Source organism: Coregonus lavaretus (assembly GCF_964263955.1).
Source record: "Coregonus lavaretus genome assembly, chromosome: 15".
NCBI lineage: Eukaryota > Metazoa > Chordata > Actinopteri > Salmoniformes > Salmonidae > Coregonus > Coregonus lavaretus.
Genome location: NC_140002.1, coordinates 47,995,013 through 48,011,620, shown reverse-complemented (window position 1 = coordinate 48,011,620; position 16,608 = coordinate 47,995,013). Strand labels below are relative to the sequence as shown.

At 42.9% G+C, this 16,608-nt stretch overlaps 1 protein-coding gene across 3 annotated transcripts in view; it reads right to left on the bottom strand.

Moving 5' to 3' along the window:
* Positions 1 to 16,608, bottom strand: part of abcg4a (ATP-binding cassette, sub-family G (WHITE), member 4a) — a gene marked incomplete at both ends in the record, with an annotated part of 60,516 nt that overhangs the window by 395 nt on the left and 43,513 nt on the right. The window contains 9 exons of one of the 3 annotated variants that reach the window (XM_084178249.1): positions 99 to 217; positions 464 to 622; positions 846 to 946; positions 1,178 to 1,346; positions 1,538 to 1,645; positions 1,879 to 2,024; positions 2,201 to 2,315; positions 2,748 to 2,871; positions 3,031 to 3,176. In XM_084178249.1, the coding sequence (XP_084034375.1) occupies positions 99 to 217; positions 464 to 622; positions 846 to 946; positions 1,178 to 1,346; positions 1,538 to 1,645; positions 1,879 to 2,024; positions 2,201 to 2,315; positions 2,748 to 2,871; positions 3,031 to 3,176 (1,187 nt within the window). The remainder of the gene's footprint in view (positions 1 to 98; positions 218 to 463; positions 623 to 845; positions 947 to 1,177; positions 1,347 to 1,537; positions 1,646 to 1,878; positions 2,025 to 2,200; positions 2,316 to 2,747; positions 2,872 to 3,030; positions 3,177 to 16,608) is intronic. The other 2 variants (XM_084178250.1, XM_084178251.1) reach the window with 2 other exon arrangements.

The following is a 16,608-nucleotide window of genomic DNA, read 5'->3' as shown; positions in this document are numbered from 1 at the left end:
TGTTCTGTAATTGGTTAATTGAATGTCCTCCGCTTGAGCACAAAGGTAGCAAAGGAAAGGATTCAAAGGCCTTCATAGCCCCACCAGAGCAGACCCACCTGACATAGGACACATAGGAGCTCCATTGCAAGTACTTGGGGATGGTGTCAAAGTTGACAAAGAATCCAGAGAACAGGAGTACTGGGATGGCTGTGACTGGGCCCACGAAGGTCGCCACCTAGAGGGCAAAGGTCAGTTATTCAAAAAACAACACTACAACTCCTCTGAGGCAGTGAGTGGGTAGGTGAGTGAGTCAGTGTGCAGGAGCAGACTGCTATATCATTCTAAAATAGGAAACCTAAAAGAGGAACCTTCCAGAAATCTTGAATATCTGCTGTGCGGCACAGGCCGATTGGCCGACCGACGGTCGGTTGTTTGTGGTAGTACCGGTCTGTAAACTGCTGACCCATGTGATGTGCATTACCTGTAAGGAGGTGGAGGCGGCCCCAATGAGGAGGCCTAGGGACTGGGCTACCAGGGCTGTAGAGGTGGACAAGGCCATGAAGAGCAGGTACCGCACTGCCTCAGGAGGCTGCTCTGTCATCCAGTACACTATACTGCAGTACATGATGGGACAGATCACCTGAGGGGGAGGGATAGGGAGGGGGGAGACATAAAGAGAAAGGGAGGGAGGGGAGAGTGGGAAAGAGAGTGAGGGAGAAAGAGAGAAACACATACAGAGACAGATTTAATGTAACTGTGTCATGCCCTAAGGAAGAGACCATAAGGTATTCTCTTATCTTGCTGTTTTGTAAAGAAAAATACATCAAAGTCAACTTAGTCACACATCGATGCCAGCAGCTCACCTGGAAGGGTATGTCCGCCATGGTTTTGGCCAGGAAGTAGGCCTTCAGGCTGTACCAGTAGTTGAGATGTTCCCTCAGAAACACTGACATCTCCAGAGGAACTGTGAAACACATAAACCACGTATGAGTACAATACATTTCTTGTTAATAGTACAACAACTAGTGTGGTCTCAGATCTGTTTGTGCTGTCTTACCAACTCCTATGGACACATCATAGAGTAGACCACAGGACCATTAGGCAAGACAGCACAAACAGATCTGGGACCAGATTGCAAGAACATGTTCACAAGGTAAGATTGTTCCACCCTCCCCATGTTCTCGCTGTCTCTTACAGGTGAGGACGGTGGGCATCAGGGCAGCGAACATGAGGAAGAGCATGGAGAAGAAGAGGAAGCCAGTGTTGTTGAAGACCTTGCTGGCGTCATTGCCAATGTTGAGATAGAGCAGACCGATCAGAATTCCTATACATATGTGGGACATCACTCTGAGGTGGGTCAACACCTGAGAACACACACAGAAATGCATGCCTCAATTTAGTACGCAACATAATAAACTGTACTTGCTGTTCACTCATACTCACAATGTATTGATTCATTGATTCACTCGATCACTGTCTTTTAAGTTTACTAATTCATTTCAGACACACACAATGCAAGTCAATATTGAGAATTATTATTATGTCAATTGTTTACCGTGTCCCTGCATATCGTTAATAGTGTTCTTCTGAACAAAACGCAGAACTGTGACCAGGTACTGGTGGCAAAGCTGTGTTTCTCCATCGTTCCTGTGTACTGCGTATCCTGTGGACAGACAGACAGACAGAGGACAGGACACACTCAATTAGATCCCTTACACAGTTGGAGTTGGAGTTGAAAAGACATGCAATGAGTGAATAGGTAAAGACGTATAGGTATTGACTGAGTGAGTGACTCCTGAGTGATCTCATCACGCTGCATGACTGTGAGTGCTGTAGGTCAGTGGTGCGGGACTGTGATGGTAAGTGAGTCCTGTAGGTCAGTGTGCCAAGACTCACACTGTGACTGTTAGAGTGGCCAGAAGAGGCTGGGTCACTCTTGTCACTGGAGTTCTTCTTGCCCTCCTCTGAGCAGAGTCCTCCCTGCACAGCCTCAAACAGCACCGAGTTCAGGTCCCCATACTCCCCAGAGGCCACCTCAATGACTGGAGACAGGGGACACAGAGGACAAACAGAGAACAGAGGACACAGTCAGTTAGTGAAGTAAGAAGAAGAACCTTGATCCACTAAAAAGGACCTTGAAAAATTATTGCATTGTCACACACACGCACGCACGCAAGAATGCACGCACGCATGCACACAGGATCTTATGCTGACTCACTGAAGTCTGCAGGGTTGTGGTAGGTAGGACAGTGAAGGCCCAGGTTCTTCAGGTAAGGGATGAGGTACGGGACTGTCCCATGGTATATACACTGGCCCTGACTGAGGATGTACAGCTAAAGAAGGAAACACAGAGACATACACAGTATTATTTACATATCTTTGCCTGATGTAATATCAGTCCCTGAATTATACATGACACTAATGCCTTTACATAACAACTGACCTCGATATATGGTCTAGAGCCTTCAAACTCAACTCTGGACCTCGAAGCCAGTTCCACTGCTTTTTTTCATTGTACCCCTCTAATCAGGGACTGATTTAGACCTGGGACACCAGGTGTGTGCAATTAATTATCAGGTAGAACAGAAAAACAGCAGGCTCCGGACATCATACACAACAGTATAGACCTCACTTTCATTACGACAGTTAAGATAATGATTAGGCTAATGACAAAGCATATGGCAGTCAGTCCTAGATACTGTACAATACCATACATACTGTATAATGGCATAAACGTTTTGTTTAATTCTGTGGAATTTAGTTACCTTATCAAACATCTCAAAGAGCTTGGCGCTGGGCTGGTGGATGGTGCAGATGATTGTCCTTCCTCCCTGAGCCAGGGACTTCATGAGAGAGACCACCTGGAAACAGGATGCACTATCCAGACCACTAAGAGAGAGAGAGGTGACAAACATTAGCTTGTCCTTGGTAGCTATTCCTTTACGCAGTGCAGCAACAAAGCAGATTCCCACCCAACGTCATTATCATGCAGTATTTCCTCTGTGTCAGTGTGTACCAGGTGTGTCAGTATACCAGGTGTGTACCTACCTGGTAGGCTCATCAAAGAACATGACAGGGGGATTGTTGACCAGCTCCTGGGCGATGGCCAGTCTCTTGCACTGCCCCCCAGACAAAGAGATAGTACGGGTCTGGGCACACTCCTGCAGCCCCAGGGCCGTCAGGATCTCATCCACCTGGTGGTCAGACACACAGAGAGGCACATAAACATACCTTAAGATTTCTAGGCAATGTCTTTCTAGTCGATTTGCTGTTGCCCTGTAAACCTGGGATGTTATATGTGCAGTATGTACAGTATTGTAGGGCAGCCCGGCCCCCAAAGTTGCTGTTCTTGTCAACTGTATGCAAGAATTTCCTCTGTGTTGTCTTAGGAATGCCTCATTATCTCTCCAACCCCTATTGTCTCTCTTCTGAGAAGCAGAAGTTGCATCCTGTAGGTCTTATATCGGATTGGAGGTTAAGTTTACAGTAATAGTATTGGTCAACAACTCAGTTCATTGTCTGTCTCTCTTATTTGTTCCTGATCAGCTGTGGTGAGACACACACTCTCTCTCTCTCTTTCTGTTTCTCCCATGAGCTATCGGCCATGGGACAAGCCATGGTTTCCTTGTTTATTTCTCCCTCACTCTCTGATCATGCCTAGAATAATGTTATCGTTCCTTTTACAAAGTAATTAAATACACTTGTATTTAATTTCTTGGCCTTTCTATTACTGTAACTCCACTATTGTCTCTTGCATATTGCTAAATAATCTTTATGGCGTCAGATAAACATTTGTATAGGCCAATTGCATAGTCTTATCATGAGTCGCATGTGAGGTATTTATAATATCATATATATATACAAACTCAGCAAAAAAAAAGAAACGTCCTCTCACTGTCAACTGCGTTTATTTTCAACAAACTTAACATGTGTAAATATTTATATGAACATAACAAGATTCAACAACTGAGACATAAACTGAACAAGTTCCACAGACATGTGACTAACAGAAATTGAATAATGTGTCCCTGAACAAAGGGAAGGTCAAAATAAAAAGTAACAGTCAGTATCTGGTGTGGCCACCAGCTGCATTAAGTACTGCAGTGCATCTCCTCCTCATGGACTGCACCAGATTTGCCAGTTCTTGCTGTGTGATGTTATCCCACTCTTCCACCAAGGCACCTGCAAGATCCCAGACATTTCTGGGGGGAATGGCCCTAGCCCTCACCCTCCGATCCAACAGGCCCCAGACATGCTCAATGGGATTGAGATCCAGGCTCTTCGCTGGACATTGCAGAACACTGACATTCCTGTCTTGCAGGAAATCACGCACAGAACGATGGCTGGTGGCATTGTCATGCTGGAGGGTCATGTCAGGATGAGCCTGCAGGAAGGGTACCACGAGGGAGGATGATGTCTTCCCTGTAACGCACAGCGTTGAGATTGCCTGCAATGACAACAAGCTCAGTCCGATGATGCTGTGACACACCGCCCCAGACCATGACGGACACTCCACCTCCAAATCGATCCCACTCCAGAGTATAGGCCTCGGTATAATGCTCATTCCTTCGACGATAAACGCGAATCCGACCATCACCCCTGGTGAGACAAAACCACAACATTACAACAGGCCTACAAGCCCTCAGTCCAGCCTCTCTCAGCCTATTGCGGACAGTCTGAGCACTGATGGAGGGATTGTGCATTCCTGGTATAACTCGGGTAGTTGTTGTTGCCATCCTGTACCTGTCCCGCAGGTGTGATGTTCGGATGTACCGATCCTGTGCAGGTGTTGTTACACGTGGTCTGCCACTGCGAGGACGATCAGCTGTCCATCCTGTCTCCCTGTAGCGCTGTCTTAGGTGTCTCACAGTACGGACATTGCAATTTATTGCCCTGGCCACATCTGCAGTCCTCATGCCTCCTTGCAGCATGCCTAAGGCACATTCACGGAGATGAGCAGGGACCCTGGGCATCTTTCTTTTGGTGTTTTTCAGAATCAGTAGAAAGGCATCTTTAGTGTTCTAAGTTTTCATAACTGTGACCTTAATTGCCTACCGTCTGTAAGCTGTTAGTGTCTTAAGGTGCATGTTCCACAGGTGCATGTTCATTAATTGTTTATGTTTCATTGAACAAGCATGGGAAACAGTGTTTAAAACCTTTACAATGAAGATTTGTGAAGTTATTTGGATTTTTACGAATTATCTTTGAAAGGTAGGGTCCTGAAAAAGGGACGTTTCTTTTTTTGCTGAGTTATATATATATATATATACAGTTGAAGTCGGAAGTTTACATACACCTTAGCCAAACACATTTAAACTCAGTTTTTCACAATTCCTGACATTTAATCCTAGTAAAAATTCCCTGTCTTAGGTCAGTTAGGATCACCACTTTATTTTATGTCAGAATAATAGTAGAGAGAATGATTTATTTCAGCTTTTATTTCTTTCATCACATTCCCAGTGGGTCAGAAGTTTACATACACTCAATTAGTATTTGGTAGCATTGCCTTTAAATTGTTTAACTTGGGTCAAACGTTTCAGGTAGCCTTCCACAAGCTTCCCACAATAAATTGGGTGAATTTTGGCCCATTTCTCCTGACAGAGCTGGTGTAACTGAGTCAGGTTTGTAGGCCTCCTAACTCGCACATGCTTTTACAGTTCTGCCCACAAATTTTCTATAGGATTGAGGTCAGGGCTTTGTGATGGCCACTCCAATACTTTGACTTTGTTGTCCTTAAGCCATTTTGTCACAACTTTGGAAGTATGCTTGGGGTCATTGTCCTTTTGGAAGACCCATTTGCGACCAAGCTTTAACTTCCTGACTGATGTCTTGAGATGTTGCTTCAATATATCCACATAAAGTGTATGTAAACTTCCGACTTCAACCATATATATATATATACACACATACAGTGAGAGAAAAAAAGTATGTGATCCCCTGCTGATTTTGTACGTTTGCCCACTGACAAAGAAATGATCAGTCTATAATTTTAATTGTAGGTTTATTTGAACAGTGAGAGACAGAATAACAACAAAAAAATCCAGAACAACGCATGTAAAAAATGTTATAAATTGATTTGCATTTTAATAATGGAAATAAGTATTTTACCCCCTCTCAATCAGAAATATTTCTGGCTCCCAGGTGTCTTTTATACAGGTAACGAGCTGAGATTAGGAGCACACTCTTAAAGGGAGTGAGGGGTATTGTGTATAGATTGATTGAAAAATAATAATATTTAGTCAATTTTAGAATCAGGCTGTACTGTAACAAAATGTGGAAAAAGTTAAGGGGTCTGAATACTTTCCGAATGCACTGCCTAAATACTCAAGCAATGGCCCTAAAAACTGTCTGGGGGACTGACAAACGACCATTGTTTTAAAGGGCCCAGAAGTGTTTTGGGGTAAACTTTAAGGACTTCCCCTATGACTAAGATAGTACGGGGTAAATCTACAGACAAAACGCAGAAGTGACCCACTCTCTGGTTCACTGTAAAATGAAAGTAGTCTACACCACACCACTCTCAGTCTCACAGAGGACGGCATGCAGGAAAATACATGATTGTGGTATGTAAATATGAATAATATCAACTAATTATCATCAAAGTCATTGTGGTGTCCCAATTGGCACCCTATTCAACTTCATGGTTCAACTTCACATACTGAAAGTGTCACTGTTAATGTTGACAGTTATTTAAGATGACCATTTTATGAAAGTGATTGTGTTCTCCTGTGTCAACCCCCTTGTTGTGATCTTTGATTTCCTTCCCTTGCTGATCTACAGTGAGGGAAAAAAGTATTTGATCCCCTGCTGATTTTGTACGTTTGCCCACTGACAAAGAAATGATCAGTCTATAATTTTAATGGTAGGTTTATTTGAACAGTGAGAGACAGAATAACAACAAAAAAATCCAGAAAAACGCATGTCAGACATTTTATAAATTGATTTGCATTTTAATTAGGGAAATAAGTATTTGACCCCCTCTCAATCAGAAAGATTTCTGCCTCCCAGGTGTCTTTTATACAGGTAACGAGCTGAGATTAGGAACACACTCTTAAAGGGAGTGCTCCTAATCTCAGCTTGTTACCTGTATAAAAGACACCTGTCCACAGAAGCAATCAATCAATCAGATTCCAAACTCTCCACCATGGCCAAGACCAAAGAGCTCTCCAAGGATGTCAGGGACAAGATTGTAGACCTACACAAGGCTGGAATGGGCTACAAGACCATCGTCAAGCAGCTTGGTGAGAAGGTGACAATAGTTGGTGTGATTATTCGCAAATGGAAGAAACACAAAGGAACTATCAATCTCCCTCGGCCTGGGGCTCCATGCAAGATCTCACCTCGTGGAGTTGCAATGATCATGAGAACGGTGAGGAATCAGCCCAGAACTACACGGGAGGATCTTGTCAATGATTTCAAGGCAGCTGGGACCATAGTCACCAAGAAAACAATTGGTAACACACTACGCCGCGAAGGACTGAAATCCTGCAGCGCCTGCAAGGTCCCCCTGCTCAAGAAAGCACATATACAGGGCCGTCTGAAGTTTGCCAATGAACATCTGAATGATTCAGAGGAGAACTGGGTGAAAGTGTTGTGGTCAGATGAGACCAAAATCGAGCTCTGTGATGTTTTACAAAAAGTTCTGAACCTTTCTATTCTCATTGTTTCTACAGTTTGTGAATTGAAAATAAACATTTTTTCTAAAAGTATTATTATATTATTGATCGATTGACTATGACTTTTCAGATCACCCAGTAGTGCTATCTGCAGGGTCAGCTCCATGCAAATATTGCAATCCTTCAGCCATTCCTGGACCTGTGTCCAGAAACAAGCTACAAATGGACAGTACCAAAACAAATGATCTAATGATTCTCTTCACAGCCAAATCTGCAGAGCTGGGAAGATTGTATCCCCCATACAAATAACATTCTATTGGTAGCAAGAATTTTATATAATAATTTAAATTGAAAAATTCTAAGTTTTGAATCCGGCGTCGTTTTGCGAATCAGTTCATAAACAGTATGCAATGGAATCGGTACGTCAAAAATATCTTCCCAACTATTTAGCAATCTATATGTGACAGCCGTCAATCTTTTGGTCCTTAAATGAAACTGGTAAACTTTTTTATTTATCACAATTTTCTTTAACCAATTATATGTTCTTTAATGCAAGGCCGACAGACAAGTTCCTTACTTTTTCCTCCTTCCACTTTCCTCTTCCATTTTTGCAGTAATGCTGCAATTATTTGGTTGTAATTTTGGGTAGAGCAGACATTTCCATATGTTTTTGTTAGCTGCATAACTCCACCATTCCTACCAATAATATCATTTACGAAGATTATACTTTTTTTAAACATTTTCTCAAAAAATAACGGTTTTTTATCAATTAGTATATTTGAGTTTAACTACAATATCTGTTGCAATATTTGTTCTGTCATTTCTGGAGGATTAAATTGAAATTGCAACCAACTTTCTATGGCTTGTTTTAGAAATAGTGATATTTGGGAGATGATTTCCTTTTCAAATACAGTGGGGGAAAAAAGTATTTAGTCAGCCACCAATTGTGCAAGTTCTCCCACTTCAAAAGATGAGAGAGGCCTGGATTTTCATCATAGGTACACGTCAACTATGACAGACAAATTTAGAAAGAAAAATCCAGAAAATCACATTGTAGGATATTTTATGAATTTATTTGCAAATTATGGTGGGAAATAAGTATTTGGTCACCTACAAACAAGCAAGATTTCTGGCTCTCACAGACCTGTAACTTCTTCTTTAAGAGGCTCCTCTGTCCTCCACTCGTTACCTGTATTAATGGCACCTGTTTGAACTTGTTATCAGTATAAAAGACACCTGTCCACAACCTCAAACAGTCACACTCCAAACTCCACTATGGCCAAGACCAAAGAGCTGTCAAAGGACACCAGAAACAAAATTGTAGACCTGCACCAGGCTGGGAAGACTGAATCTGCAATAGGTAAGCAGCTTGGTTTGAAGAAATCAACTGTGGGAGCAATTATTAGGAAATGGAAGACATACAAGACCACTGATAATCTCCCTCGATCTGGGGCTCCACGCAAGATCTCACCCTGTGGGGTCAAAATGATCACAAGAACGGTGAGCAAAAATCCCAGAACCACACGGGGGGACCTAGTGAATGACCTACAGAGAGCTGGGACCAAAGTAACAAAGCCTACCATCAGTAACACACTACGCCGCCAGGGACTCAAATCCTGCAGTGCCAGACGTGTCCCCCTGCTTAAGCCAGTACATGTCCAGGCCCGTCTGAAGTTTGCTAGAGTGCATTTGGATGATCCAGAAGAGGATTGGGAGAATGTCATATGGTCAGATGAAACCAAAATAGAACTTTTTGGTAAAAACTCAACTCGTCGTGTTTGGAGGACAAAGAATGCTGAGTTGCATCCAAAGAACACCATACCTACTGTGAAGCATGGGGTGGAAACATCATGCTTTGGAGCTGTTTTTCTGCAAAGGGACCAGGACGACTGATCCGTGTAAAGGAAAGAATGAATGGGGCCATGTATCGTGAGATTTTGAGTGAAAACCTCCTTCCATCAGCAAGGGCATTGAAGATGAAACGTGGCTGGGTCTTTCAGCATGACAATGATCCCAAACACACCGCCCGGGCAACGAAGGAGTGGCTTCGTAAGAAGCATTTCAAGGTCCTGGAGTGGCCTAGCCAGTCTCCAGATCTAAACCCCATAGAAAATCTTTGGAGGGAGTTGAAAGTCCGTGTTGCCCAGCGACAGCCCCAAATCATCACTGCTCTAGAGGAGATCTGCATGGAGGAATGGGCCAAAATACCAGCAACAGTGTGTGAAAACCTTGTGAAGACTTACAGAAAACGTTTGACCTGTGTCATTGCCAACAAAGGGTATATAACAAAGTATTGAGAAACTTTTGTTATTGACCAAATACTTATTTTGCACCATAATTTGCAAATAAATTCATTAAAAATCCTACAATGTGATTTTCTGGATTTTCTTTCCTCAATTTGTCTGTCATAGTTGACGTGTACCTATGATGAAAATTACAGGCCTCTCTCATCTTTTTAAGTGGGAGAACTTGCACAATTGGTGGCTGACTAAATCCTTTTTTCCCCACTATATTTGTGCTGCAATTTCTGAGGCTGGTAACTCTAATGAACTTATCCTCTGCAGCAGAGGTAACTCTGGGTACCCAATTAACTTTTAAGAAGGCACACCTGTTAATTGAAATGCATTCCAGGTGACTACCTCATGAAGCTGGTTTCCACTGCATTTCAGCCCTGCCACAAAAGGACCAGCTGCCATCATGTTAGTGATTCTCTCGTTAACACAGGCGAGAGTGTTGATGAGGACAAGGCTGGAGATCACTCTGTCATGCTGATTGAGTTAGAATAACAGACAGGAAGCTTTAAAAGGTGGGTGGTGCTTGAAATCATTGTTCTTCCTCTGTTAACCATGGTTACCTGCAAGGAAACACGTGCCGTCATCATTTTGCACAAAAAGGGCTTCACAGGCAAGTTGTGAAGAAGGCATCAGGGCGCCCAAAAAAGTTCAGCAAGTGCCAGGACCGTCTCCTAAAGTTGATTCAGCTGCGGGATCGGGGCAACACTAGTGCAGAGCTTGCTCAGGAATAGCAGCAGGCAGGTGTGAGTGCATCTGCACGCACAGTGAGGCGAATACTTTTGGAGGATGGCCTGGTTTCAAGAAGGGCAGCAAAGAAGCCACTTCTCTCCAGGAAAAACATCAGGGACAGACTGATATTCTGCAAAAGGTACAGGAATTGGACTGCAAAGGACTGGGGTAAAGTCATTTTCTCTGATGAATCCCCTTTCCGATTGTTTGAGGCATCCGGAAAACACCTTGTCCGGAGAAGACAAGGTGAGCGCTACCCTCAGTCCTGTGTCATGCCAACAGTAAAGCATCCTGAGACCATTCATGTGTGGGGTTGCTTCTCAGCCAAGGGAGTGGGCTCACTCACAATTTTGCCTAAGAACACAGTCATGAATAAAGAATGGTACCAACACATCCTCCGAGAGCAACTTCTCCCAACCATCCAAGAACAGTTTGGTGACGACCAATACCTTTTCCAGCTTGATGGAGCAGCTTGCCATAAGGCAAAGGTGATAACTAAGTGGCTCGGGGAACAAAACATAGACATTTTGGGACCATGGCCAGGAAACTCCCCAGACCTTAATCCCATTGAAAACGTGGTCGATCCTCAAGAGGCGGGTGGACAAACAAAACCCCACAAATTCTGACAAACTCCAAGAATGGGCTGCCATCAGTCAGGATGTGGCCCAGAAGTTAATTGACAGCATGCCAGGGCAGAATGCAGAGGTCTTGAAAAAGAAGGGTTAACACTGCAAATATTGACTCTTTGCATAAACTTAATGTAATTGTCAATAAAAGCCTTTGACCCTTATGGAATGCTTGTAATTATACTTCAGTATACCATAGTAACATCTGACAAAGATATCTCATAATACTGAAGCAGCGAACTTTGTGAAGACCAATACTTGTGTCATTCTCAAAACTTTTCACCACGACTGTACATCATTCCATATGGGTTATTTCATAGTTTTGATGTCTTCACTATTATTCTACAATATAAAAAATTGTAAAAAAAAAAAAGAAAACCCTTGAATGAGTAGGTGTGTCCAAACTTTTGACTGGTATTGTGTATATACAGTGAGGGAAAAAAGTATTTGATCCCCTGCTGATTTTGTACGTTTGCCCACTGACAAAGAAATGATCAGTCTATAATTTTAATGGTAGGTTTATTTGAACAGTGAGAGACAGAATAACAACAACATAATCCAGAAAAACGCATGTCTAAAATGTTATAAATTGATTTGCATTTTAAATGAGGGAAATAAGTATTTGACCACCTCTCAATCAAAAAGATTTCTGGCTCCCAGGTGTCTTTTATATAGGTAACGAGCTGAGATTAGGAGCACACTCTTAAAGGGAGTGCTCCTAATATCAGCTTGTTACCTGTATAAAATACACCTGTCCACAGAAGCAATCAATCAATCAGATTCCAAACTCTCCACCATGGCCAAGACCAAAGAGCTCTCCAAGGATGTCAGGGACAAGATTGTAGACATACACAAGGCTGGAATGGGCTACAAGACCATCGCCAAGCAGCTTGGTGAGAAGGTGACAACAGTTGGTGCGATTATTCGCAAATGGAAGAAACACAAAAGAACTGTCAATCTTCCTCGGCCTGGGGCTCCATGCAAGATCTCACCTTGTGGAGTTGCAATGATCATGAGAACGGTGAGGAATCAGCCCAGAACTACACGGGAGGATCTTGTCAATGATCTCAAGGCAGCTGGGACCATAGTCACCAAGAAAACAATTGGTAACACACTACGCCGTGAAGGACTGAAATCCTGCAGCGCACGCAAGGTCCCCCTGCTCAAGAAAGCACATATACAGGGCCGTCTGAAGTTTGCCAATGAACATTTTATTAATTCAGAGGAGAACTGGGTGAAAAATGTTGTGGTCAGATGAGACCAAAATTGAGCTCTTTGGCATCAACTCAACTCGCCGTGTTTGGAGGAGGAGGAATGCTGCCTATGACCCCAAGAACACCATCCCCACTGTCAAACATGGAGGTGGAAACATTATGCTTTGGGGGTGTTCTTCTGCTAAGGGGACAGGACAACTTCACCTCATCAAAGGGACGATGGACGAGGCCATGTACCGTCAAATCTTGTGTGAGAACCTCCTTCCCTCAGTCAGGGCATTGAAAATGGGTCGTGGATGGGTATTCCAGCATGACAATGACCCAAAACACACGGCCAAGGCAACAAAGGAGTGGCTCAAGAAGAAGCACATTAAGGTCCTGGAGTGGCCTAGCCAGTCTTCAGACCTTAATCCCATAGAAAATCTGTGGAGGGAGCTGAAGGTTCGAGTTGCCAAACGTCAGCCTCGAAACCTTAATGACTTGGAGAAGATCTGCAAAGAGGAGTGGAACAAAATCCCTCCTGAGATGTGTGCAATCCTGGTGGCCAACTACAAGAAACGTCTCACCTCTGTGATTGCCAACAAGGGTTTTGCCACCAAGTACTAAGTCATGTTTTGCAGAGGGGTCAAATACTTATTTCCCTCATTAAAATGCAAATCAATTTCTAACATTTTTGACATGCGTTTTTCAGGATTTTTTTGTTGTTATTCTGTCTCTCACTGTTCAAATAAACCTACCATTAAAATTATAGACTGATCATGTCTTTGTCAGTGGGCAAACGTACAAAATCAGCAGGGGATCAAATACTTTTTTCCCCTCACTGTATATACATACATATACATACACACACACCCAGGTCAAAAGTTCTAGAACACCTACTCATTCAAGGGTTTTTCTTTATTTTTACATTGTAGAATAATAGTGAAGACATTGAACCTGGTTGGTTAGCTACCTGCAGATTCATGCAGGGTAGTAACCTTATGAATTGGAATTATGGTTCATTGTTAGCTAGCTAGCTACATGTCTAAACAAAATACTCATTAGAGTTACCAGCCTCAGAAATTGCAGCCCAAATAAATGCTTCACAGAGCTCAAGTAACAGACACATCAGCATCAACTGTTCAGAGGAGACAGTGTGAATCAGGCCTTCATTACATTTTACATTTTAGTCATTTAGCAGACGCTCTTATCCAGAGCAACTTACAGTTAGTGAGTACATACATCTATTTTTTTTATACTAGCCCCCCATGGGAGTCAAACCCACAACCCTGGCGTTGCAAACGCCATGCTCTACCAATTGAGCTACATCCCTGCCGGTCATTCCCTCCCCTACCCTGGACGACGCTGAGCCAATTGTGCGCCGCCCCATGGGTCTCCCGGTCGTGGCCGGCTACGACAGAGCCTGGATTCGAACCAGGATCTCTAGTGGCACAGCTAGCACTGCGATGCAGTGCCTTAGACCACTGCGCCACTCGGGAGACAAATTCATGGTTGAATTGCTGCAAAGAAACCACTACTAAAGGACACCAATAAGAAGAAGAGACCAAGAAACATGAGCAATGGACATTAGACCAGTGGAAATTTGTCCTTTGGTCTGGAGTCGAAATTGGAGATTTTTGGTTCAGACCGCCGTGTCTTTGTGAGACGCGGTGTGGGTGAACGGATGATCTCTTCATGTGTAATTCCCACCGTAAAGGACGGAGGAGGAGGTGTTATGGTGTGGGGGTGCTTTGCTGGTGACACTGTCTGTGATTTACTTACAATTCAAGGCACACTTAACCAGCATGGCTACCACAGCATTTGGCAGCGATACACCATCCCATCTGGTTTGGACTTAGTGGGACTATCATTTGTTTTTCAACAGGACAACGACCCAACACATCTACAGGCTGTGTAAGGAAAGGCAGCCAAAGAGTGCTCAGCATATGTGGGAACTCCTTCAAGACTGTTGGAAAAGCATTCCAGGTGAAGCTCGTTGAGAGAATGCCAAGAGTGTGCAAAGCTGTTATCAAGGCAAACGTTGGGTATTTGAAGAATCTTAAATATAGAATATATTTTGATTTGTTTAACACTTGGTTACTACATCATTCCATATGTGTTATTTAATCATTTTCATGTCTTCACTAGTATTCTACAATGTAGAAAATAGTAAAAAATTAAGAAAAACCCTTGAATGAGTAGGTGTGTCCAAACTTTTGACTGGTAGTGTTATATATATATAGTTTAAATCGGAAGTTTACATTAGGTTGGAGTCATTAAAACTTGTTTTTCATCCACTCCACAAATTTCTTGATAACAAACTATAGTTTTGGCAAGTCGGTTAGGACATCTACTTTGTGCATTTTTCCAACAACTGTTTACAGACAGATTTTTTCACTGTATCACAATTCCAGTGGGTCAGAGGTTTACATACACTATGTTGACTGTGCCTTTAAACAGCTTGGAAAATTCCAGAAAATGATGTCATGGCTTTAGAAGCTTCTGATGGGCTAATTGACATCATTTTAGTCAATTGGAGGTGTACCTGTAGATGTATTTCAAGGCCTACCTTCAAACTCAGTGCCTCTTTGCTTGACATCATGGGAAAATCAAAGGAAATCAGCCAAGACCTCAGAAAACAAATTGTAGACCTCCACAAGTCTGATTCATCCATGGGAGCAATTTCCAAATGCCTGAAGGTACCACGTTCATCTGTACAAACAATAGTATGCAAGTATAAACTCCATGGGACCATGCAGCCATCATACCGCTCAGGAAGGAGACGCGTTCTGTCTCCTAGAGATGAACATACTTTGGTGCGAAAAGTGCAAATCAATCCCAGAACAACAGCAAAGGACCTTGTGAAGATGCTGGAGGAAACAGGTACAAAAGTATCTATATCCACAGTAAAACGAGTCCTATATCGACATAACCTGAAAAGCCGCTCAGCAAGGAAGAAGCCACTGCTCCAAAACCGCCATAAAAAAGCAAGACTACGGTTTGCAACTGCACATGGGGACAAAGATCGCACTTTTTGGAGAAATGTCCTCTGGTCTGATGACACAAAAATAGAACTGTTTGGCCATAATGACCATCGTTATGTTTGGAGGAAAAAGGGGAAGTTTGCAAGCCGAAGAACACCATCCAAACCGTGAAGCACGTGGGTGGCAGCATCATGCTGTGGGGGTGCTTTGCTGCAGGAGGGACTGGTGCACTTCACAAAATAGATGGCATCATGAGGAAGGAAAATTATGTGGATATATTTCAAGACATCAGTCAGGAAGTTAAAACTTGGTCACAAATGGGTCTTCCAAATGGACAATGATCCCAAGCATACTTCCAAAGTTGTGGCAAAATGGCTTAAGGACAACAAAGTCAAGGTATTGGAGTGGCCGTCAAATACAATGCTACCAAATACTAATTGAGTGTATGTAATCTTCTGACTCACTGGGAATGTGATGAAATAAATAAAAGCTGAAATAAATCATTCTCTCTACTATTATTCTGACATTTCACATTCTTAAAATAAAGTGGTGATCCTAACTGACCTAAAACAGGGAATTTTTACTCGGATTAAATGTCAGGAATTGTGAAAAACTGAGTTTAAATGTATTTGGCGTATAAGGAGTATGTAAACTTCCGATTTCAACTGTATATTTATTTAACTAGGCAAGTCAGTTAAGAACAAATTCTTATTTACAATGACGGCCTACACCGGCCAAACCCGGACGACGCTGAGCCAATTGTGCGCCGGGACTATGGGACTCCCAATCACGGCCGGTTGTGATACAGCCTGCAATCGAACCAGGGGGTCTGTAGTGACGCCTCAAGCACTGAGATTCAGTGCCTTAGACCATGCTGTCTTGCTAAAACAGGAAAGGGCCTTCCCCAAACTGTTACCACAAAGTTGGAAGTACAGAATCGTCTAAAATGTAATTGTATTCTGTAGCGTTCAGACTTCCCTTCCCTGGAACTAAGGGGCCTAGCCCGAACCATGAAAAGCATACAATATATTGGCATACAGTGGGGGAAAAAAGTATTTAGTCAGCCACCAATTGTGCAAGTTCTCCCACTTAAAAAGATGAGAGGCCTGTAATTGTCATCATAGGTACACGTCAACTATGACAGACAAAATGAGAAAAGAAAATCCAGAAAATCACATTGTAGG